The sequence below is a fragment of the Taurulus bubalis genome (genome assembly GCF_910589615.1).
Source record: "Taurulus bubalis genome assembly, chromosome: 4".
NCBI lineage: Eukaryota > Metazoa > Chordata > Actinopteri > Perciformes > Cottidae > Taurulus > Taurulus bubalis.
In genome coordinates, this window is record NC_136592.1 from 18,216,016 (window position 1) to 18,238,501 (window position 22,486).

The 22,486-nt window shown below is 40.7% G+C and overlaps 4 protein-coding genes across 4 annotated transcripts; 2 read left to right on the forward strand and 2 right to left on the reverse strand.

The window, feature by feature from the left end:
* pdcd2 (programmed cell death 2) lies at positions 1-4,293 on the forward strand (the record flags this gene model as incomplete). Its single annotated transcript, XM_079216743.1, has 8 exons — positions 1-198; positions 741-849; positions 1,062-1,115; positions 1,392-1,580; positions 1,706-1,858; positions 1,949-2,049; positions 2,137-2,250; positions 3,912-4,293. 8 exons carry the CDS (start codon positions 1-3, stop codon positions 4,101-4,103), a joined length of 1,110 nt encoding a protein of 369 aa, XP_079072869.1. The 3' UTR covers positions 4,104-4,293.
* Positions 4,294-10,407: 6,114 nt separating this feature from the next.
* Positions 10,408-14,614, reverse strand: tbp (TATA box binding protein; the record flags this gene model as incomplete). The annotated part of the gene is made up of 8 exons (XM_079216857.1): positions 10,408-10,487; positions 11,054-11,148; positions 11,382-11,549; positions 11,758-11,849; positions 12,502-12,589; positions 12,914-13,091; positions 13,733-13,886; positions 14,564-14,614. The coding sequence occupies 8 exons, from the start codon at positions 14,612-14,614 to the stop codon at positions 10,408-10,410; spliced, it is 906 nt and encodes a 301-aa protein (XP_079072983.1).
* A 1,066-nt stretch (positions 14,615-15,680) lies between these two features.
* Positions 15,681-17,454, forward strand: psmc3 (proteasome 26S subunit, ATPase 3; the record flags this gene model as incomplete). The annotated part of the gene is made up of 2 exons (XM_079216951.1): positions 15,681-16,625; positions 17,006-17,454. The coding sequence occupies 2 exons, from the start codon at positions 15,681-15,683 to the stop codon at positions 17,342-17,344; spliced, it is 1,284 nt and encodes a 427-aa protein (XP_079073077.1). The 3' UTR covers positions 17,345-17,454.
* A 2,077-nt stretch (positions 17,455-19,531) lies between these two features.
* On the reverse strand, positions 19,532-22,219 carry psmb1 (proteasome 20S subunit beta 1). The gene is made up of 6 exons (XM_079217034.1): positions 22,076-22,219; positions 21,653-21,760; positions 21,184-21,265; positions 20,652-20,781; positions 20,291-20,397; positions 19,532-20,146 (listed from the first exon to the last, which is right to left on the reverse strand). The coding sequence occupies exons 1-6, from the start codon at positions 22,174-22,176 to the stop codon at positions 19,961-19,963; spliced, it is 714 nt and encodes a 237-aa protein (XP_079073160.1). The 5' UTR covers positions 22,177-22,219; the 3' UTR covers positions 19,532-19,960.
* Positions 22,220-22,486: the final 267 nt, after the last annotated feature.

A 22,486-nucleotide genomic window follows, 5' to 3' on the forward strand; every position in this document is an offset into this window, starting at 1 on the left:
ATGTCCGGTGATCCCAGCCGGTCCTCGGTGGAGGTAGATCTGGGCTTCCTGGAGGAGGCGGAGCCGTGGCGGCTTCTCTCCCCGCAGTTCCCCAGTAAAGTCGGGGGGAAACCGGCGTGGCTCAGTCAGACAGGCCTGCCCTCGGTGTCCGGGCTTGCGTGTGAGATTTGCCGCCTGCCTATGGCCTTCCTCCTGCAGGTTAGTGTCCACGCAGGTCAGTGTTCATGTCATCCTGGTGGTGGAAAGTAAAAGCTGCTGACAGTAGTCTCGGTGCAATATACATGTTGACTTTCTTGTCTCCAGCTGAACATCATCCAAAAAGTAGCATCTGGTGGGTCTGCTGATTTGTCTTTATTATTTATTGTTTAAAACAGTATAATCAAGACCGGAGGCATCATAGTAAAATATTGTACGCGTATATTCCCAGATAGAAAACACAGTATCACACACAACTCATCCTCACATTACAAGAGTAAAAGTGTAAACGTGTTTTCAGGAATTTGAAAAACCACATAGGATCAAATAAATATAATATCAGGCATATTTAGACACATTATATATATATATATATATATATATATATATATATATTTCTCTTAAAGTAAGAGGTAACCCCTAACTGACAATTATACTCATCTTAATCCTGCCAAGTAGTTAACTTCTCTGTCCCCTTCTCAACCCCATTCGTCATACAACTAGATAAAGTACTAAGGTATGTACCCTCTCCATCTTTCGTGCAGGTGTATGCTCCAATTTCTGGTCAGGACAGAAGTTTCCACAGAACGCTCTTTCTGTTCTGCTGTAAAACTTCTGAGTGCTACACATGCAACGACAGCCGCTGTGTGAAAGGTAGCCTATCGCCATTATTGTTTCTTTAATGTTTGTCATTTGTCATGTTTGTTGTCAACAGGACTCTTTGGTCTTTTGGCTCTGCTTTCTATTCTTCTCCACACTTCCCCACATCCTCTCCTCTCCACATTTAACGTTATGAACTTTTTTTTTTAAGTGTAAATTTTTCCTTTTTTCCTGACCGCTTGTGTTCTCTCCTCCTTTCCTTTTAGTTTTTAGGTGCCAGCTACCGAGGAGGAATGAGTTCTACCCCTACGATCCTCCAGGTTCGTGTGTTTTTTTTAGGATGTCAGTAAAAGTATAATTATTTGTCATCTCCTACTATAAATAAGTCAGAGTTGAGTTAAGGGGTTTAATTTATCAATACTTATACTATATGTTTAGTGAGCTGATATACAAGTATTGGTACAGTATGGTCGGTATGATGTAATGTACTTACGCAAACTTTTAAAAATGATTTGCAAGGGTATTCATAATTTATTTTAATGTATTTCAACAGTGACTTGGCTTCACTATGATTCCTTACTCTTTCTTTTCCTCAGAGGATAAACCCTCCAGCGATGGTGAATCGGACAAGAGTGTGTTGTCCGTCTCTGGAATCAAACTATGCTGGGTGTGCGGTTGTCCCGGTAACAAAGCCTGCTCCCGCTGTCACACTGTAAGCTACTGTGGAAAACACCACCAGACCCTCCACTGGAAACACATACACAAAAGGGAGTGTTGTACTCAAGGTGTGTGTGTGTGTGTTTGAGCAGTTTTGTTCTTATTCCTGCTTGAGTTTAGAGTCGCAGAGTTTGTCAATTCCTGCCGCAAGGAAGACTTAATGTCTCCGCTGTGTCTTTGTCTGTCGATATAGAAGCGTCCATTGTCCCAACTTCAACCGTCCTTTTCCCCGAGTCTGAGCTGGTCACCGAACCTGAGGAGGAGGAAGACACAAAGGAAGCTGAGGAAGACACAAAGGAGTCCGAAGAAGAGAAAGGGAGTGAAGATTGTGCCTCCTTAGCAGACGGTGAGCATTCAATTATTTCTTCTAACTATAACAATATTGGTCACATGAAGTAGTTCACTAATCTCTCCTGACTGACTGTTCTCTATTCAGCCCTGGCAGAGGTGGACCTGGAGGAGATGGCTATGCACGAGACTGAAGACCACAAAGTGTTCCAGCGGTTTAAAAAGAGGATTGCGCCAGAACCACACCAGGTTAACTCTTGACTCACATGGAAAAAGACGTCAACACTGGCGATGTGGAAGTAGAAAGATCGTCTCAGTGTTTTTGTTTGTGTTCAGGTGGTGCGTTACAGTCGAGGGGGCTCCCCCTTGTGGGTCTCTTCTCGGCACATCCCTTGCGATCAGGATATCCCAGCATGCACCTGTGGCGCCAAGAGGTCTTTTGAGTTTCAGGTAGTCCTTTCTTCCCCCTCAATCTTCTTTTTTCCTGGCTTTCCTTCTTACTCACTTGTCTTAAATGCCAGCATGCTATTATTCTGTACCAAGTATATCAAATTGTGTGTGCAGGTTTGTGATAAACGTGCCGAGTTAAGCTTTACTTTATTATTAGGAGTGACTAAGAGGATCAAGTCCTGTCTTTCAGCTGCGGAAAGGCTCAGAAATGTCCAAAATGACAATAGCAATGGTTGATTAAGTCAAAGTTCACTCGACCAGTGGTGTATAAAGTACTTGAGTAAAAGTAAAGATACCTTCCTGGAAAATTACTCCAGTAAAAGTAAAAGTCACCATTAAAATACTACTTGAGTAAAAGTCTTAAAGTATCTGATATTTTCTGTACTTAGGTATCAAAAGTATTTTTCTGATATAAAATGTACTTAAGTATTGAAAGTAAAAGTACAAGTACATGCTTTTTAATAAAAAAGCAAATGGTCAGAATTTTGAAGTTTATTCTTTTAAGTGCTGTGGCCACCATGACCAAGTACCAGGAGTTGTGTTGATAAAATAACTGGGTTGGCTGTGATCCATCTGGGTCCGTGGCTGGATGCCTACGGACCCGGTGCCGGTCCGTTGGTACCGGGCCGCACAGAAAGAATGAATGAAAAATTAAATTTAAAAAAATCAAGGCCGGAAAGATGTTTTATTGTGAAAAATGACCGGATACATCCGTCTGTGGTAAACTCTAAAAATGGATTAAATTCTGGATTAAAACCAAGGCAGAGTATCCTGAGATTGGCAAAAAGCACAAAAACCTCCCTCCATTTCAACATCCTGTCTTTGTGCAGCAGGTTATAAGTTAAGCAGTAGACTGGACTAAAGGTTTAGTTAGGAGTAGAGTCAGTAGACTGGACATAACGAACACACGTCAGGTGTCGTTGTCTCCCGTCTCTCCAAGTTAGGACCCGGTCCGTGAACATATTGTCTTCACGTAACCGGTCTGTGACGCATAAAGGTTTGGGAGCGCTGGACTAGAGGATGTAGAGGGAAAATGCAGAATATTGTGATTCGCAAAACCTGCTTGGTGGAGTCTGTGTCCCGGTCACAGTCCCGGATGGGTTTTTTTTCTTCTAAAGATAGATTTTATTTTGTAGCGAGTAACGAAGGTTTCAGGGTAAATGTATCTGAGTAAAAGTATCAGTTTTCTTTGCAAAATGTAGTGAAGTAAAAGTAAACAGAAATATATATAGTAGAGTACAGATATCCCAAAAAACTACTTAAGTACAGTAACAAAGTATTTCTACTTCATTACTATACACCACTGACGGAAAACTGTGACCAGATGTTTCTTTCCACAGTTCAATGTGCGCAAGAAGAACAACCTCTAAATGTGCCCAAAGTAGAAGATGTTTGTGATTATTACTTATTTATGGATCCATCCATCTGCTTATCCGAGGTCGGGTCGCGGTGGCAGCAGGCTGACCCAGGCTTCCCTCTCACACGCAACATTTGAGTGGTGGTTTAATAACTTAAAATATCATGGTGGTAATGTGCCAACATGCTATATATATGATAGAAAATATAAACACTAAATATCTGAAATGGTAAAAAAGGTTTTGTTTTCATCAGTATTGGAGTGTGTTTTCATACTCATGTAATAACCATGTGTGTGTCTTTAGGTGATGCCACAGCTGTTAAACAGTCTGTGTGTGGACTCGACTGGAGCCAGTATCGACTGGGGGACACTGGTTGTCTATACATGCTCTGCCAGCTGTAACCATGCCGACCAGTACCACGCCGACCAGTACCACCCTGAGTTCATCTGGAAACAGGACTTCAGCTCAGATGACGTACAGATGAAACCCACATGAGATCTTCCTGCTGCTGGACAGAGTTCAGCTGGTTTTCACTCGTCGTGATGTTGCTCCCCATTTAGTAGAATGGACATCTGCTGCTGCTCGTCCAACTGATGATGCACGGATCAAATTAAAATCAGTGTGTAATTAAGCTGGCCGAGAGAGGAATCTTTCTAAGACCATCATGACAATAAAGATGTTTTTGGAGGGCAAAAAAATCACCATCTGTGTTAATTGGTATATTACAAGTTTAGAGAGGAATTCTAGTTCTGGTTTCTCATCTCTTCCAAATATTTGAGACAGCGAGCGCGATTACTGACAGCGGCAAGCGTGTGGCAAGTCTGTGGCAGGCGTCAGTCATGTGTCAGGACAGCGGCAAGCGAAACATCCCTTGTTCGGCACCTCTGGCATGTTAGTTTAAATATATTATGCCCTCTCTTATTGAAACTTTAGGAAATTGTACATGTGTAATTGTTGAATATTTCCTGGGAACACCCATTGTTGTTACGACAGGTCAGAAGCCGCAAATCATTTATGATTTTAGTTGAGTCAACTGAGCCCCCTGTATACATACTTCGAGCAACCTCGCTGTACTTTTTTGTTTCTCATTCATTTTATTTATGTATGATTTTGCTGTTTTTTAAACAAAAAGGGACAAAATACACCCTTACCAAATAATTACTTTTAGTCATTTCCTACAATCGGCTAAAATAATGAAAAATAAATCATGCTTGTTAATATAATTTAAGTGATCCGTTGCCTATCAAAAAAAGTCCTCTACGTTACCGTTTGCTTAGTTTAGAGACACATGCAATTAATGATGAAATGTCTAGTTTCCAAACTAATTTGGAAATTCCTTAGAATTGTAAATATACAATTATTTAGAACATAAACGGAAGAGAGCCACGTTCTGTCATAATCCATTTTCCTAAACCGTAGACTAAAATAAATCATAACGTTCATTATCACAGGTTATCACACATTCAAAAACCGCATGAAACCATAACAAAATGGCTCTCATACTTATACCAAAAATAAAACACCCGAGTCTACGAAATGGACCGATTGCTTGCAGCGTGATTCAGTTCCCAGGAAGAAAAGAACATGATGCAAAGTCATGAGGAATTCCAAAATATTCAATATAGTTTTAAAACATATTTAAAAACTTGACAGGACATTTCTGATCATGAAAATTCATATTACGTTAATCTCATCACTGCACTCAAGGACCAAAGTGTCTGACAACTGCAGGAATTTGCACCGATTGTAGCAGTAGATAATAGCCTACAACTAAAAACTAGTGTCTTTCGTGCAATTCACTTGTTCATTGAATGTCCCCTGTGATAAATATCCAGCAAAAATAACTTAGCAGTTTCACAATAAACAACCCAGAGTGAATTGGGGGCAATGTTTGAGGTGAGTACACACTGTCATTGGACACGTAAAGCTTAATAAACTATAGACCTGTGTATTGTATTCCTTCCGCTGAAAAAGTATAGGCTATAGTCCGTAAAGACTAACCGAATAAATTTTAAAAAGCAACAGTTTATGTGTTACTTCGGTTTATCTCGCTAAGCCATAATCTCATTTTGTAATCTGCTTCCATTTGTGAATGTTTATAGAAAAAGTTTATCTCACAAGACCCAAAAGTGTCTCAATTGAATTTTTTATTTATTTCACAAGACACTTAGGTATTGACAATGCATTTAATTTGAAGATTCATGTTGAAACTCTGTGCTACAGAGGTTATATGTTTTGCCAAGATTCATAGTTTATGTTGTAAAGTTTGATAAAGTATGACATAGCTTAAAGCAAAATTGCAAAGTTGCCACACTGCCTCTAAGTTCTTAGAGTAGAAACTATCAGACCCTCATATTCTGCATGCTTCATTGAGTCAAGGACACGTATTACCATAAATAAAATTAGTAGAATGGTTATAATGTTTAGTATTATAGTTGTTATTAACAGAGACAGTTGTAAACCATCTTCGTGATAACCATTATCCTCCTTGGCATAATTAAGATTTTATCCGACTTCTATTTAAAAAAAGAAACAAATTAAACAAGCGGCCGAAATGAGCTTCCTCCGTTGGGTGGCCGGGGTCAGCCTTAGAGCCAGGGTAAGGCGCTCGGACATCAGGAGGGAGCTTGGAGTTGAGCCGCTACTCCTTTGTGAAAGTCGGCCTGTTGGGCCTGCTGCCACCGCGACCCGACCCCGGATAAGATGCTGATAACGGATGGATGGAAATTCTAACATTTAGGCATAACCAGTGTCACTCTGCAGATGCCATGAAAGTGAAAAAAAACATTAAAAAAGTGAAAAATGTTGTCATTCATTATTATAGCTGAAGTAGGCAACCTTTTTAGCGCCTGATTTTCGAGAAAAAAAAAGTATATTTAACAAAAACTTAAACTTTATTATCTACGCAACCACAGCGTCTATTAACTTCATTTAAATTGCTACAATACTGCAATCCTTGTGAGAAGATACCACTGTGGTTTAGACAAATTAAAGTAACTGTAAAAGTTGAAGTACTTGGGGGCGACCGTAACTTGCTGCGGCGAGCGTAACGTTTCACTAAACTCGTGAAAAGTACCGGATTTCACGTAACCGTAAGGCTTGTGGGAGACTGAGAAAAAAAATATAAGCCTTATAAACCCCTTATGTCTACCTGAGAAGTCACAAAGCGGCCGTAAATCTTCTTTTTTTCGCCGGCGTAGTTTGAGTGCAGAGGATTCCCTGACCGGTGGATGTTTCTGCATCCGGGTCATAGAGCACAAGCAGAAGCTCCTGACGATTTAAAGCCATAGAATGCAAAAATCGAACAAGGCTTTCCTATAAAACAAGTATTTTTTCTATTTTTTAACCGAACGACACAGTTTTTTTTACTAAAACTCGTTGCCAATATGTCAAGTGATTTTTGTTAGATTGCTTTCTAAAAAGGTGCGTTATTTGTACGTGGGATGTTGTTAAGGCCCTGAACCTTGGAATTGGAAAAACTCGGGGACCGCTGGAGGAGGGATTTTTGGCAAATCTTGCTCAAAATCATGCTGGATGTTCATAGTTATAATAAAAATGTTATACAAGTTTTTTTTAAATAAATACATAAATATACATACATAAACTCAGAAACAAATTATGTAAAATAACACGAGTATCAGAACTAATTTGAGGTTCATAGGACTACTTGAACACAGGTACAGAAGGAAAAACTATGGTGTTTAAAAGTTTAATAATTAGTAAAGAGTGCATTTGTGTTCCTTTTTGTTTCAAAACTGCCTAAATCAAAACGTTGTTAGTGGAAATATTTCAATAAAGTACATTTCTAAATAAAGTTGAACCTGGTATACAGTTTTAAGCTACATAGATCAACTTATTTGCACCGTTGCCGAGTTACATTTCCCATCTGATGTCAATGGGTCCTGTATATATATTCAAGGGTTTAGGATCTACGTGTTAAAAAAAGAAGTGTATCCTCTGGTTAATTAGAATCTATATAATTGTGCGGTATAATCGCTGTTACAATCAAGATGTGTGCGTGTTCAGGTTTACCTGGTGGTAGAAATTATTCCAGTGTTTAGCTTAGACTAACCGTGGAGTCTCCTCAAAGTAAAGTCTCATAATGGTGGTAACAGTATGACATGGTAAAAAAATATATATAAAAAGGGCTGGTACATGATACATATTATGGTATATAACTGTACGCGGCGAGCGTAACGTTTCACTAAACTCGTGAAAAGTACCGGGTTTCACGTAACCGTAAGGCTTGTGGGAGTCCGAGAAAAAAAATATAAGCCTTATAAACCCCCTATGTCTACCTGAAAAGTCACAAAGCGGCCGTAAATCTTCTTTTTTTCGCCGGCGGAGTTTGAGTACGCTTAGGTTTTTAAAAAAAAAAAAACCACACAGGTCCTTCTTGACTGAACTTAAATACTATGATCATAAAACTGATTTACGGCAGCTGGCCCGTAACAACAATGGGTGTTCCCAGGAAATGTGGCTCCACCCACTCAGCTCGTCAGCTTCTTGACAGGTGCTGCTCACTTTGCCAGTCCTGACACCTGACTGACGCCTGCCACTGTGGTGCCACTGCCACAAGGAGGAGCTCGCCCAGCTGAAATATTTCCTATCATTCTTTTAAATTCTGTCTGTTAAGAACAATGTTTCAGTGGTATTTATGACCCATGTGCTCTGTGGGTTATGCCCATTTTCAGTGCTACATACCATTTATACAGTAGACCTATTGAATCAGTCAGAAAAACTAATAAAAGCATTCATCTGTTTATTAACATTTTTCTGTTTTAAGAAAAAAAGTAAACTATTAGCTAAATACTATCTGTCAAGTCCATCATGGCATATTAACATTGGTCAAAATAGTGACTAATCTTTTTTTAACAGTAATAAAAGCTCTATAAATATTACTGGATGATTAATCAATACATTTCCAGCAAATATTCCAATAAAGGGTCGGAATGAAATATGTGCAGTGTCGCAAGTCAAGTCTAAATTATCACATGAACTGAGCCGTTCACTTCCTGGTTGCACCATGAGAAGAGGATGTCTGCATCAAATCTCCAAAACAGAAGCTAGTCCAGTATTTGAACATAAAGATAAAACATTTGTGGTAAATGATATTACTCAACTTTGTTCAGTGGGGTCATACGTATTGAAGCCAACAATAGCGACCAGTGGGGTGCATCTAGGTTTGCACACACAGTTCATGTTCTACTCACCTTTCCCCTCTGTTCTTATGGTTTCCCTTTACGTTGGGTTCTGGCAGGGTGAAAGGCCTCGTTCTCAACACTTCATTAGGTTCACCAGTTCAAACGTTCGTTAAGACAAACATCTTATCAGCCAATCACATGGCAGCAACTCAATGCATTTAGGCATGTAGACATGGTCGAGACAATCAGAATGGGGAAGAAAGGTGATTTAATTGAGTTTGAACATGGCATGATTTTTTCTAAGTAAAAGAAGCAGCTTTAACAAGGGAGCCTCTATGTACACATTTAATAATGCAGTGCAGCACTAACAATTTCAGAAGAACAATTGCTTTGAAATGTGTGACAGGGCTCCGTGGTCTCCTGCTGCTTAACTCACGAGTATGAGCTGCTTAACTAGTACTTACGAACATATTGATTATCCTTATTCTCTTCTGCTGCCCATACAGACGTTAAGGGTGGAAGAACACATGGAGAAACTGAAGGTCACCATAACCATGTCACCATGAAGTGCCAAAAATGTTCACGACTTGAGTGTGTAGCTGAGAACACGGTATGGACAACCGATACACATTTCACAGAAAAATTGCAATATGATTTTTGGGCAAAAAAAAGAAAAACGATGCTTAGTTTATCAGACATCTTTTAGTGCTCCTGAATATAAGATGCAAGATGTTAAGATAAAGTAAAAGAAGAGGCAGTCCAATCACAAAGTCTTTTCTTGATTTTGGGGTTCTGGTTGATTTATAAGTACAAATTTAGTCCAAACCAAGTGACGCAAAAGTCAAAGACCTAACCAACAACTTTAGTAGCAGGACTTGGATCCATTTAGTTAAACTTTTGTCAAATCAAAATTTAAGCGCATCCACCTTCAGTTACAGATTAACAGACTAGACTGTATCTCTCATTTCAAAATGTTTGAATTTAGAGGGAAATCCACTTCAAGCATTCATGCAATTAGGACTAAAACAAAATCAAGATCAGATTGATTTGAATGTAAAAGACAAAGATAAAACACCCAAAAGCTGACAGATTTGGTTTGAGATGAACAGTCACTCAAACGAAAATCTTAAAAATACTGTTAAGAGGAATGTGGGGCTGACAGACACGAACATGTCTTGTTATAATTTGAGGGTCGAGTGGGCAATTTATAAAAATGCAACGTACAAAACTATTTAAAATGGCTTAAAATAAAAAACAAAAAACAGTCGTTGTCCAACTGTTTCTCTTCTAAACAGCGCTTTTTACATTTCTTTACAATCTTATATACAATCAGGGATGTGAACTGCACAACAGAAAAAGCTGAAATTAACTGGGCAGAAAAGCAGCAAAAAGGTTTAAAAATGAATGGAGGTCTGTGTGAAAAAGATGCCATCGCTTGTGATCAAAACACGGCAAAAAAAAATAAAAACCTGTAAAAATCCTGTTACTCAAAAAAATAAATCTAAAATAGTCAGAGAAATAGACGGCTCACATCCCTGTACAACAGTCCATCTGTAGAGGTCAAGATATAGATGATTCTTCTTGTGAATAAAAAAAAAAAAAAAAAACGTACAAAGAGTCGATGATAAAAAAGGTACAAGAAGCAGCCCCAGGTTCTACGTTGTCTTGCGGAAACCTTTCAGGATGGGATAGATGTTTTCAAACGCTTCATAGATCTCTCCTCTCACCTTGGCACCTTAAACACAAAACCAACACGTATCAATACAATGAGTTACAGACAGAAGAAATCATGATATGCATTAACATCATGATCCGGATGATCTTTTCCATTTCTAATTAAAAGTTCTTCTGTAGGTTTTTATGGAATCTTTTCTAAGTGGTTGGCATGGTCGATATATTACAAGGAATTGTTTCTGTCTTTATTCTAACTGAACGCAACAACTTGAGGAAATTTAGAAAGTGTTGGTCAAGTTAATTTTTAACAACTATTTATGGAATTCATATCAAAATGATATATTCTTACTTTTAACTCTGAAATATTGATTTCAGTATGCACCTCAAACAACCTGCACAGTACAGCTCTGTATGTTTGACCTGAACAGTGGGTCAAACAGAATGTCTCCCAAGTACTAAAGCAGACAAAAAAACCACAACTGTATGATGTGTCATTAACTGTCGATGAAAACTAAACCTCCATTAACGGCTCCTCCAACAAGGTTGTGATTAGGACACTTGGTCATAAATCTGATCCCAACTACTGATGAGTGATGTGAAGCCACAGCAGTAAGGATTAGGTCTTACCTGTGAGTACAACTTTCCCAGACACAAAGATGAGCAGTACAATTCTAGGTTTGATCATTCTGTAAATCAGGCCTGGAAACAGCTCTGGTTCATAGCTGTAACAGACAAATCATTTTTTATAATAAATCACCACAAGTATTAGCTTGGTCATTAAAATAAATCCATTTTGAGTTGAGAAAAATCTCATCTAGCCCCATCTAGGTTTTCCTTCTGTGGCACAACTGTGTGTGTGATATTCTCACAACGCAGCCCTTGTGTGCTAGTACTTTCAAAGAAGCAAAAATGCATGATTTTAGCTGTCCAAGACAATAAAGCAAACAGAAATTACCTGCTAAACTGCTGATGCGTGAGGACTAATCCCTCCAGACGAATGGGGAATTTCACGTCGCAGCTTCCCACCATGTTCTGAATCTTGAAGTCCAGGAACTTAGCAGGAAAACCAAGCTTCTGCACCACACGAGCGTATTTTCTGGCAGCTAACCTCGACTGCTCTTCACTAACGAGAGAAACGTGGTGGATAATAGAATCTTTTTTTGTATTCAAGAGAGAAGATGAATTAAGCAAGAAGGTAGAGGACATTTTATTCAAAGACAGGGCAAGCGTCCTTCCTAGACATCACGACTGTAAAAATCTGGTATTTCATGATCTTCAGCACATGAAAGGTTAGCAAATAAACAGTATTCAAATAAACAATATTCAAGTACCTCTTGGCTCCAGTGCAGACCATCTTCCCAGAGCTGAAGATGAGAGCAGTGGTCCTGGGTTCTCGTATTCTCATGATGACAGCAGCAAAACGCTACAAAAAAAAAAAAAATAGAGCAGGAATTACAGGCAGAAGTCCTTCTACATAAATGTAGATGCTTACGAACATAAATATATCAAGTAGGGCTGGGCAATAATTCAATATAATTTATCTTTCAAAGGAATCATATTGTGATGAAGTAATATATCCTTGTACACAATAACTTTGTTTAAATTAATAACACTCCCATTTTCACTAAAATTTCTCAGCAAATCTGAATGTTGTGTGATTAATTAATATGGTCAAAATGTGTGCCATGAAAAAGGGCAATACAAATTGTTATCTAACTAATAATTTTTTGCTAGATACCCAATCCAAAATTACAAATGGTAGCTAATAAAATCACACATAAATAAATCAACATGCAAGCTGACCTGGATGCAGATGCCTTTAGCCTTTGTGGCTATTCCAATTGACTACTTTCAATGTTTACTGTGGTTGCCTGATATTTTTGGTTTTGCATGAAACCAAATTTCTCTATCTCTACAACAGCGGTGGCAAATGCAGAGTTAGCATTATCACCATTTAAGGGAAATACAGCTGGGTGAAATTAACAGGATTTTTTCTTAAAGCCCCATTGCTAAAAAAGTAACACTGTTGAGCTACATAGAGATGATTGCAGTAATATATGGCACGGCAGTCTCACCTTTGGGTTGTACTCTGCATTCCTGGCTCTCAGGGCAATAGTCTTCAAGTCCAGTTTACAGCCCAAATTTACAGTAGATACTATGTTTCTAAAATAGAGTAAAAAAAAAATGCAGTGAGAAAAAAAACACTGTAAGAGACTTAAGAAAACGGTTCAGTCAGGAGCAGACACAAGTTAAAAGTTTGAGGAGATAATGGCAACTTTGGAAAGAACACACACACACACACACACACACACACACACACACACACACACACACACACACACACACACACACACACACACACACACACACACACAGCATCGTTTCACTGTGGTCACTAACATACCATAAAAGGGGGGAAGTGTGTGTGTGTGTGTTAGCTGTATTGATAAACTGATAGTTTGACCATCCTTTGGATATGAAACGTACTGTAGCTGCGGTACTATTCCAGAGCTCTCCGAGGCTGGTGTGGCCGGTGTGACGGGGGTCATGGGGGTCAGTGGAGTGTTGTAGAGCGGGGTGTTTCCTGGCAGCGCTGTGGTGGTCGAGCCTGCAACCGTCTGCGAATGATAAAGCTGAGGAGTCTGCCCCGACGTTCCAGGAAGGCCTGGAAAACAATTAATATATTTTATAATATGAATCGATGATAAACTTCCACTATGGTTCTATGCTTTCAGAGGAGGACAACAATTCTAGGGATGACATTTATGATCCTCGTAAGGCTTAAGCCTAGTTTATGGTTCTCCGTCAAGTCGTGACGCCGTCGTTGAGCATTCGAAGTTCTACGTTAAGGGAACGCGTTGCCTGCAATTACCGCCATACCGCCAGGGGGGTGTGCCTGTATGGTTTCAGGGGTTATAGCCAAATTCCGGTCACAGTAAACAATGGCGACCAAGTTGGAGCGGCTGCATTAAAGTTGGAGCTCATCAATATTGAAGAGCAAATGCTTTTATTGCAAATGTTGAAGCGCAGGCGACAGAGAAGACGTTTGCGGAGGTGGTCTGTACGACCACTAAACCGGTCGAGGCTGGGAAAAAGCAACTGCCGGAAATTATGTTCTGAGCGACCAATCACAGCGCTTACAGTCCGCGTCAACGCGACGCGTAGTTAGGATTTTTTGGAGGTGTGCGTCAGGCTACGGCGTAGGGATCTGCGTCGACGGCGTAGCTACGGCGTCGACCTGACGGAGAACCATAAACTGGGCTTTAGAAAGGGTGGAGGCGATTACGGCAGTAGTGAGTGTTGTACCTGCGTTTGCCTGCTGTGCCTGTTGCTGCTGTTGTTGCCTCTGCTGTTCCTCCAATATAGACAAACTATTGGTGTTCTGGACGGGCTGTGGTGTCAGGCCTGAGCCATATGGCATCATGGGACTGAATATGGACATGCCTGGGGTCATGGCACCCTGCACAAATAACACACCAAAAAAAATAAACATGAATTTGGGAATGGGCAGGAAAGCTACATTAAAAGCAAATCATACTGACGAATCTGTATGCAAAAAAGACAATATTTTTCATTTTGTCTCACTCAACATCAATAAAATGAGTATCTAAATACCACTGGTGTATGGGTTAAATTTTTTTTAGGTTTAAACAAATGCAGACTGCACAGCTATGTTACCTGTGAAAGTAACAGTAGTAGCAGCCGTACAACCTTGGAAATAGGTTGTAATGTTAACAAACGGCTGCTTTAATCATTACAGCCACATGTTTACGGTTGCTTGCTATTTTCAAACATTCCATGACATGAATTGTCAATACCAGAAGCATCTGTTGCAAACTGTGAGCTCAATGCATCTTGTAAACTTGAAAGATGTGGAACTATGACTTGGTTTGCAGCACCGGCTCGTAAATGTAATCGTATTCCTTTATGTGACAGTATATGCTGGGTCTACAGTGACAAAGTTACTCCCTAACCCCAACTTGACTATGTGAGAAACACATTTCCTCTCTCATACTTGCAGTAAATATTGTCATTACATATAAATAAGCCACAACACTGAAGTTGCAGGATGGGAGCTGATGTTTAGCAGAATCAAGCCTTGAAGTATAAACCAGATTTACTTGAAACCAGTGTTACCTGAGGGGAGGCCTGCCCCTGGAAGGGAGGGGTACTGTTGTTCTGGTCCATCTCTTTCGCTCCTCACGTTAGTTCACTGCCACCCAAGAGCAGGAAGTAACTTCACACAGCAGGTGCCTCAATCCTGTGCGTGTAGAGTCTATAATACAGTAGAAAAGCACCAACGACCACAGCGGACCGGACTCTGCAGAAACACCCTCTTCTCGTTTCTTCTCCTTGGCAGCTATGTCGTGCCTGAAAAGTCAGACAGGTCACCCAGGTTCACTCGGACAAAAACGTGATAATAAAATACCGAGCACCGTGCATCCTCAAAGTTTGAGTGAAGAACTTGCAAATGACCTGAACCCAAATGTGTGGCGCGAACACATCCATTGCTGGCTAATCACCACATCACGTTACTTCAGCTCGTTCATTCAATTATGGCCAAAATGTATGATGCACCATATAGCTTACATGTTAGCATGTGCAAAATACGGGTGACAAATGTGTCTCTACCAGACGACCGTTCGTCTCCTCGCAGGACGTCTTGACAGCATCCAGCATGATATCAACACATCGACTAGCTGAAGTTAGCTGAGGAGCTTATGTTAGCAACACCAGCTAACATGCACTCAAACGTACTGTGGCAACAGTTAAAGCGTTGCGCGCTAAAAAAGAGTTGCAAATAACTTTGACATTTACCAGTGCGCCACAGCTCATTGCCCGCCAACTCACAATCACGCTCTCGCAGTTCAGACCCGCACAGGAACCGAAATAATTCAGCTTCTGGTTTGTTTGATCCGCGTTCTTGAGCTTCGGCGCCTGCTGCGAGCGTCGGCGGTTACTTCTTCTTCTTTGAGGGTTATTGGCGGTTGGCAAACAACTAAATGGTGCACTACCGCCACCAGCTGGTATGGAGTGTGTATCAGAATGTTTGGTACTTATATTATTTAAGATAATTAAAATAATACAAAAAATATAAACATTTAACAAATACAAAGTCAACAAAACTAACTAACGAAAGCACAAAACACACACTTTACTTCTTTTTTTCTTTTTTTTTTAAGCGTCGTCGGTTACTTCCGGAAGAAGACGCTTTATGTTCCGCCGGGTCACAGTTAACGCAGTTAGAGCGAAGATGGCGTCGCTGAGTGACAAATCAGTTTGGGACGAAGTGGAGGATGGAATCGGCGAAGAAGTGTTAAAAATGTCCACAGATGAGATAGTTCAGCGAACTCGTCTCCTCGACAGCGAGATCAAGATCATGAAGAGTGAAGTGCTTCGGGTGACCCACGAGCTTCAGGCCATGAAGGATAAAATCAAAGAAAATACGGAGAAGATAAAGGTGAACAAAACCCTGCCGTACCTTGTGTCGAATGTGATCGAGCTGCTGGATGTGGACCCCAACGACCAGGAGGAGGACGGGGCTAACGTGGACCTGGACTCTCAGAGGAAAGGAAAGTGCGCCGTCATTAAGACCTCCACTCGACAGACCTACTTCCTGCCCGTGATCGGGCTGGTGGACGCCGAGAAGCTGAAGCCCGGAGATCTGGTGGGTGTCAACAAGGACTCCTACCTGATCCTGGAGACCTTGCCCACCGAGTATGACTCCAGAGTCAAGGCCATGGAGGTGGATGAGCGCCCCACGGAGCAGTACAGCGACATAGGAGGGCTGGACAAGCAGATCCAGGAGCTGGTGGAGGCCATCGTCCTGCCCATGAACCACAAGGAGAAGTTTGAAAACCTCGGCATCCAGCCACCCAAAGGAGTCCTGATGTACGGTCCACCTGGCACTGGGAAGACCCTCCTTGCCAGGGCCTGCGCTGCTCAGACCAAGGCCACTTTCCTCAAGCTAGCCGGTCCACAGCTGGTCCAGATGTTTATCGGAGATGGAGCCAAGTTGGTGAGGGATGCCTTCGCTCTGGCCAAAGAGAAGGCCCCGTCCATCATCTTCATCGATGAGCTGGACGCCATCGGGACCAAGAGGTTTGACAGCGAGAAGGCAGGAGACAGAGAGGTACAGAGGACCATGCTGGAGCTGCTCAACCAGCTGGATGGATTTCAGCCCAACATGCAGGTCAAGGTAAATATGCTGCCACCAAAAAACAGCTGTTGCATCACATATATATTTATATAAATTGTCATTCTTGAGTATTTCGGGAAGTTATATTCATTCACAGCATCATTTTGGGATTTAAAAATATATAAATATGAAATATTTGCACACAGTACAGCACAATACATATTTGAACAAACTACACATAAAAATGTGTAATTGATGTACAAACAAAACCAAAACAACAAAAGTTGGTTTTACTTTGGGGGGAAAGTTAAGCACCAACTTCTTTTAATGCCCGTCTTTTTAGTCACCGTGGGGGCATCGTGTTACAGAGTGACGACTACAGTATAACTACATTTATTATTTATTTATTTTTTTTATTTATTATTATTTCTATTTTCCAGGTGATTGCTGCCACCAACAGAGTGGACATTTTGGACCCTGCGTTGCTCCGTTCAGGTCGCCTGGACAGAAAGATTGAGTTCCCCATGCCAAACGAAGAGGCCAGAGCTCGCATCATGCAGATCCACTCACGCAAGATGAACGTCAGTCCCGACGTCAACTACGAGGAGCTGGCTCGCTGCACCGATGACTTCAACGGAGCTCAGTGCAAAGCTGTGTGTGTGGAGGCTGGCATGATTGCGCTGCGCCGCGGGGCCACAGAGCTGAACCATGAAGATTACATGGAGGGAATCCTGGAGGTCCAGGCCAAGAAGAAAGCCAACCTTCAGTACTACGCCTGAGGACACTGTCTGTGTCTATGTGTGAGAGAGTCTTTTGATTATTAAAACAGTTGTTGGGTAAACACTTGTTACAGTTGCTGATTTAACTTGGGTTAATAAAATTTAATAAAATGTAATTAAGTGTTGTGTCTTCCTGCTGAGCATTAATATGACAGTCTGTGTTTTCACTCTTTCAGGTGGTGAAGAATAATGGCACTGATGTCAAATTATTAATTGGAGAAGTATAGTCTATTGGTCTGGAGATTGTATTCATAAAAATATAAAGCTTATTAAAACCATGCCAGAAATGTCGACCCTAGGAAAAATAGTGGCAAAGCAACCAACCCATCAAAAGCACAATGCATAGAACCAAGTTATTAATAGTTGAAAACCGTTTAGATTCCCTCACACTAAAGGCCTTTTTATTGGTAGACATTTTGACAAAAGGCAAAGATCAAGTTTAATTCATAGCATTAAAATTGGCTGTTTCATTTATATACACGTTTATTTGACGGGGACAACGTATCATAAAAATACATTTCAATAGTTGAAATCTAATGGCTTATACAGAGATATAGCAAAAGGCTCATTTACATCCACAGTCCTCTTTCCATTAAAGTGTAACAGTTCCACGGTGCTGCTACAGACACTGTCCCAAACCTATTTTACATATCACTTTTTTTTTTTAGCAGTTCCACAGAAATATAAAACTTCTTTAGCATTTATATCAACAGGAAATGAAAATACGAGTGAGATGTCAATCAAACTGTCTGCGATACTTAAATTTGTCAATGTCTAGTGTGAACACACCACATACTCAGAACCTGTTGAGAACCCATATCTAGTCTGGATTTAGGATGTGCATCTTCTTCTTTTGTTTGACAGGAAATGCACAGATGCAACGCATTCCACTAATTCCACTAGAGACCTACAGTCTATAGGAGTAACTTGTGGGGTGTGTGTGTGTGTGTGTTTTGTAGTCAAGGGCAGAATGATGTTCATTTCACCAACACTGTATGGGTAGGGAGATAACCTGCTGTAATACGTGGTAGTCCCTAAATATGAGTGAACATCATGAATGGATGCATGCAGAGCGGTGGTCCACAATCTTGGTTCAGGGGCTGTTGTATGCAAGCAGGTGGTTTATTGTTGTTCATTTGAATCACCTTGTACATCAGCTCACAAGCTGACCAGAGAGCAATTCCGTTTGGCTCTTTCTTCCTGAGGACTAGAACAATGTGTAAACAAGTCTTCAACATTGACAACAAAAACAGAACAAACTAGTACTGAGTAAAAATAAATATTTATTAATTTCACTTAAAACTCCCATCATCTCTGATCAGGTTGAATTTGGCTACAACACTGCAGGAGAGAGAGGATATTCTATGAGCTTTTCATGTTGCTATTGTCCAAATGAAAGGTTGGTGGCACAAACTACATAATGAAATGGTTTGTGTTGAGCAAATGTGGGAAGAGGACTCCTGCCATACCTTCCCTGCTGCAGTGTGTTCACAACCATGGTGTGTTTGGAAGTATTTAATCCTAAATAGCAACTGAGTGATAACATGAATCTCTTAGATTACATTTGATGTAAATGGTTACATGATGAAAGTAACTTTCCACTCTCGCATGTGGTTAAAGTGTAAACATAATGCAAAGGAAAAATAGACCTTCCCTCTGCTCACATATATAGTCAGGGCCCAGAGCCTGGCAATACTATATCAACTCTTTCAAGTTTTGATTGGGCATAAACTTCTCAGATTGAAGATAATGGCTGCTAAAATTTTTAAAAATATTCTGAGATACTTGCAGCTTGCAATAATGTAAAACCTGTGAATGGTTTTCCAATTCAGATCCATGGAGTGTTGATTTTGATCAGGAACCATACAAAAAAAACATGACTAAGAGGGTTCAAGTCAATTAAAGTGCAACTTTGTCAAACTATACTGTCCACCTGATGCATATTGTTTGTTGAAACATTACATATATTATCGTAGATCAAGTCAACGTGGTGTTGCTCATGGTGCATAAAGACTGACTCTTGAAAGACTGTCTTTGCTCGGTAGTGTTTCCTGAGGGAGTAGAAATACTTTAAAACTGCAATATGCCACAATATTACATATTTTAGGGCAACACTGTGAGCAGCATAAGCTACTCAAGATGGAGTACCCATGTGTGGACAAGCAATGAACAAGACCAACATTTTCAATTCTTTACATTTATTAAGAATGTAAAAAGAACAGATTATGTATCCTTCCAAAACACAATGAAAAATCCAAATAGAGGAGTCTAGGCAGATTGAGTGAAGAGAGTCCTTTGCTTCTTAACAACAGGAGTGCTGATCTAGAATCAAGTTTCTAGACCACAAACAAGGATGGAATAACAGCAGAAACTGAATGGGATAACTTTGGAAATCAGGAGAAAGGTATGGATTTCAATTGATGCAAATTGTGAGTGTATATAAAAAAAAAATGGAAAATCCGCTTCCTGGAAAAAGCTTGACTTAAGAGGCCACTAGAAACAGATTCTGGATCAACCCTCCTATTTTAAGAACCGTGTTAAAGGGCAAAAACCAAGACGTGAATGTGGAAAGAACAGACCGAAGAGAAAAGCAGAGAAAAGAGAACATTCCCCTCCTCAGTCCTTCCTCAGTGGTACAGTCTGCTCACTGATGCCCTCCTTAGTGATGATGCAGACCCGAAGAGCATCTCCGGTGTAGACATCTCTCTCTGCGGCCGAGATGAATACATCTTTGACTAGCTGAACTGCTTTGTCCTGAGTCAGAGGAACGTGCTGCACACCCTCCATGTTCTTGAAACCAATCTGCAGAAGGGCGTGTTGGAAAGAGAGACAAACAAACATGAATGTACCTTGTCCAAAGCAAGCAAACTTAACTGGCACACTATATTGTCTGCATACCTAAACATAAAGGGATTAAGGCAGGTCCACCTGCAGTGTGTCAGTTACCTGGTTGTCCAGTAGGGGCTGCAGCATGGCACTTGCTGATCCTCCGGCCTTGTAGGTGTCTCTCTGGTAGGAGCCCACTGGGTCGAAACTGTACACCGCTCCCTTGCCTTCATTCGTAGGTGTATTGCACATAAAAACAGTCATTACAAGAACAGAGTCAGAGCTTCACACAATTTCCATCTAAGACACAACAAAAATAACAATTACTGTGTGAATCAATGAAGCACAATAGAGGCAACAAGCTACTATTAGCTACAGACTAAATATGCAGTTTTCTTGTTAAATTTACACAATCCAGAGCATATGCAGGCAAACGTGATACCTTTACTCCACTTAACGTCTGCAGCATTGCTACACCCACCGTGTTCATCCAGTCCTCCAATGATGTTGTAGACGTAGTAGGGGAAAAACCTCCTGCCGTACAGGATGGTAGACAACATGGCTGCAATGGCGCCGCTGGTCATTGTCTTATTATTTGAGTGTTTGTACATCTAAGAAAAGGGCAGGAACATTGTTTCAGGTGTTAGAAACAACTAAGTGACCTGTGGCATCCTCTGTGGGGCTGCAGAACTGAATACAGTGAAACGTAAAGAGAGGTAACAAAGATGACACCCTTTGTGTTAATTAACTATGATGACACAATTAGATTTTTCTGGTTAGATATTTTTTAGAATAACCCAAATTGAAAATAATACAATTATCGTCATTAAAGACAGCAATACATAACAAAATGTCAGCCTCATGTCAACCATCTTGGAAACCACTACAATCAATAGACGCCCCTGGTTTTCAAGCAGCGGCAGGACAGTGAGCAGAGTCAGCAGAATAAGATCTTTTTGAAGATGAGACTTCGAAGAGCGTGAAACCGAAAAGCACTGTTGCACCAGCCGCACCTTTAGTCTGGCATCAATGATTTTAGTCAGTGTCAAGCAGTCGCCATGAAACCCGCTGCAGCCAATGACGGTTGTGTCGGTCCTGTGAGGGGAAGCACAACAATCTGTGAGACTCAGAGCAGCATATTGTTCATTTGGCCTCGATTCATGAAGCAATACCAGATTTAAACGACAGACACCAAAATTATGCTTTCTCGAGAAGCACTACAATAAGTCATTGGGCACCAAGCAGGAACAAACTAGTCCTCATCTTAAGAGATAAGTGAAGTTGAGCTGCAGGAACTTCAGTGCTTTCACTTCATATTTAACTGTCTTTCAACGAATTTACAAAGAACTATGAAAATAGAAGGTAAATGCACCAGATATAGCTTAAAAGTTGACACGGGGTCTTCATATACAAGTACGGGTCCATTCATACTCCCGATCTTGCCTCAGTTGACTGTGGGTGGAGGTGACGGTGCAAACTTACAGCTTGTAGCATTTTGGAGAGTCGCGGCTGTGGATGGAGTAGCCTTCACTCAGCCGGGTGTCTGACGCTACGATGGCGAAGTCTTCCCCAGCAACAGCTAGTACGGTTCTGAAAAACACGAAGCACACAACATTTTATAACCCATCACATCCAGAGGGAGACGTTTCGTCCGTTTCTCCAGACACTTGCTAACGGAAGCTAAGCTACTGTTTCGAAACTGAAACTGTAGTAAACGTTTAGCTTTCCCTTTATCTTTATTTTAAGTTTAGGATTATACTTTATGTCCTGAACAAATAAAGTTCGCTCTGTTCGCGTACTTTATCAACTTAACCTTTGTTTACTTTGATATATAAACCGGTTAGCTAGCGTTAGTATGTAACGTTAGCTAGAAGGCTAACCAGCCCACGATTTAAAGCCTCTCACCCTCCGTTGAACGAGTAAGGAGAGAAGCGGTGCTCCACCGGACCGGTGTAATGATACTCCTTCATTTTCCCGGGGTCTCCAAACGAACTGGAGGAAAGCATTGTTGTTCCAGGAGACCAACGGTGTTGAAGCTTGAGTCGCGTAAAGTCGCTGTATCACCGTAATATGGCAGACTCTTCTTTTACGGTCATCATACCCGCGTGTTCGGAGGGAATCTGAGCGAGAGCGCCCCCACAGGAAGTCGGTGGACTGGATGCGTTAGACCAAAAATACCTATAGGACATGTGATAACAATTTGTCTGCAATATTAATTTGAATTACATGGACATTAACTTACCTTAACTAACATTATTTTGTATCATTTCAATTTCCAAGGAACATTAAAGGTATTAAAGGTTTGTCGAATTAACA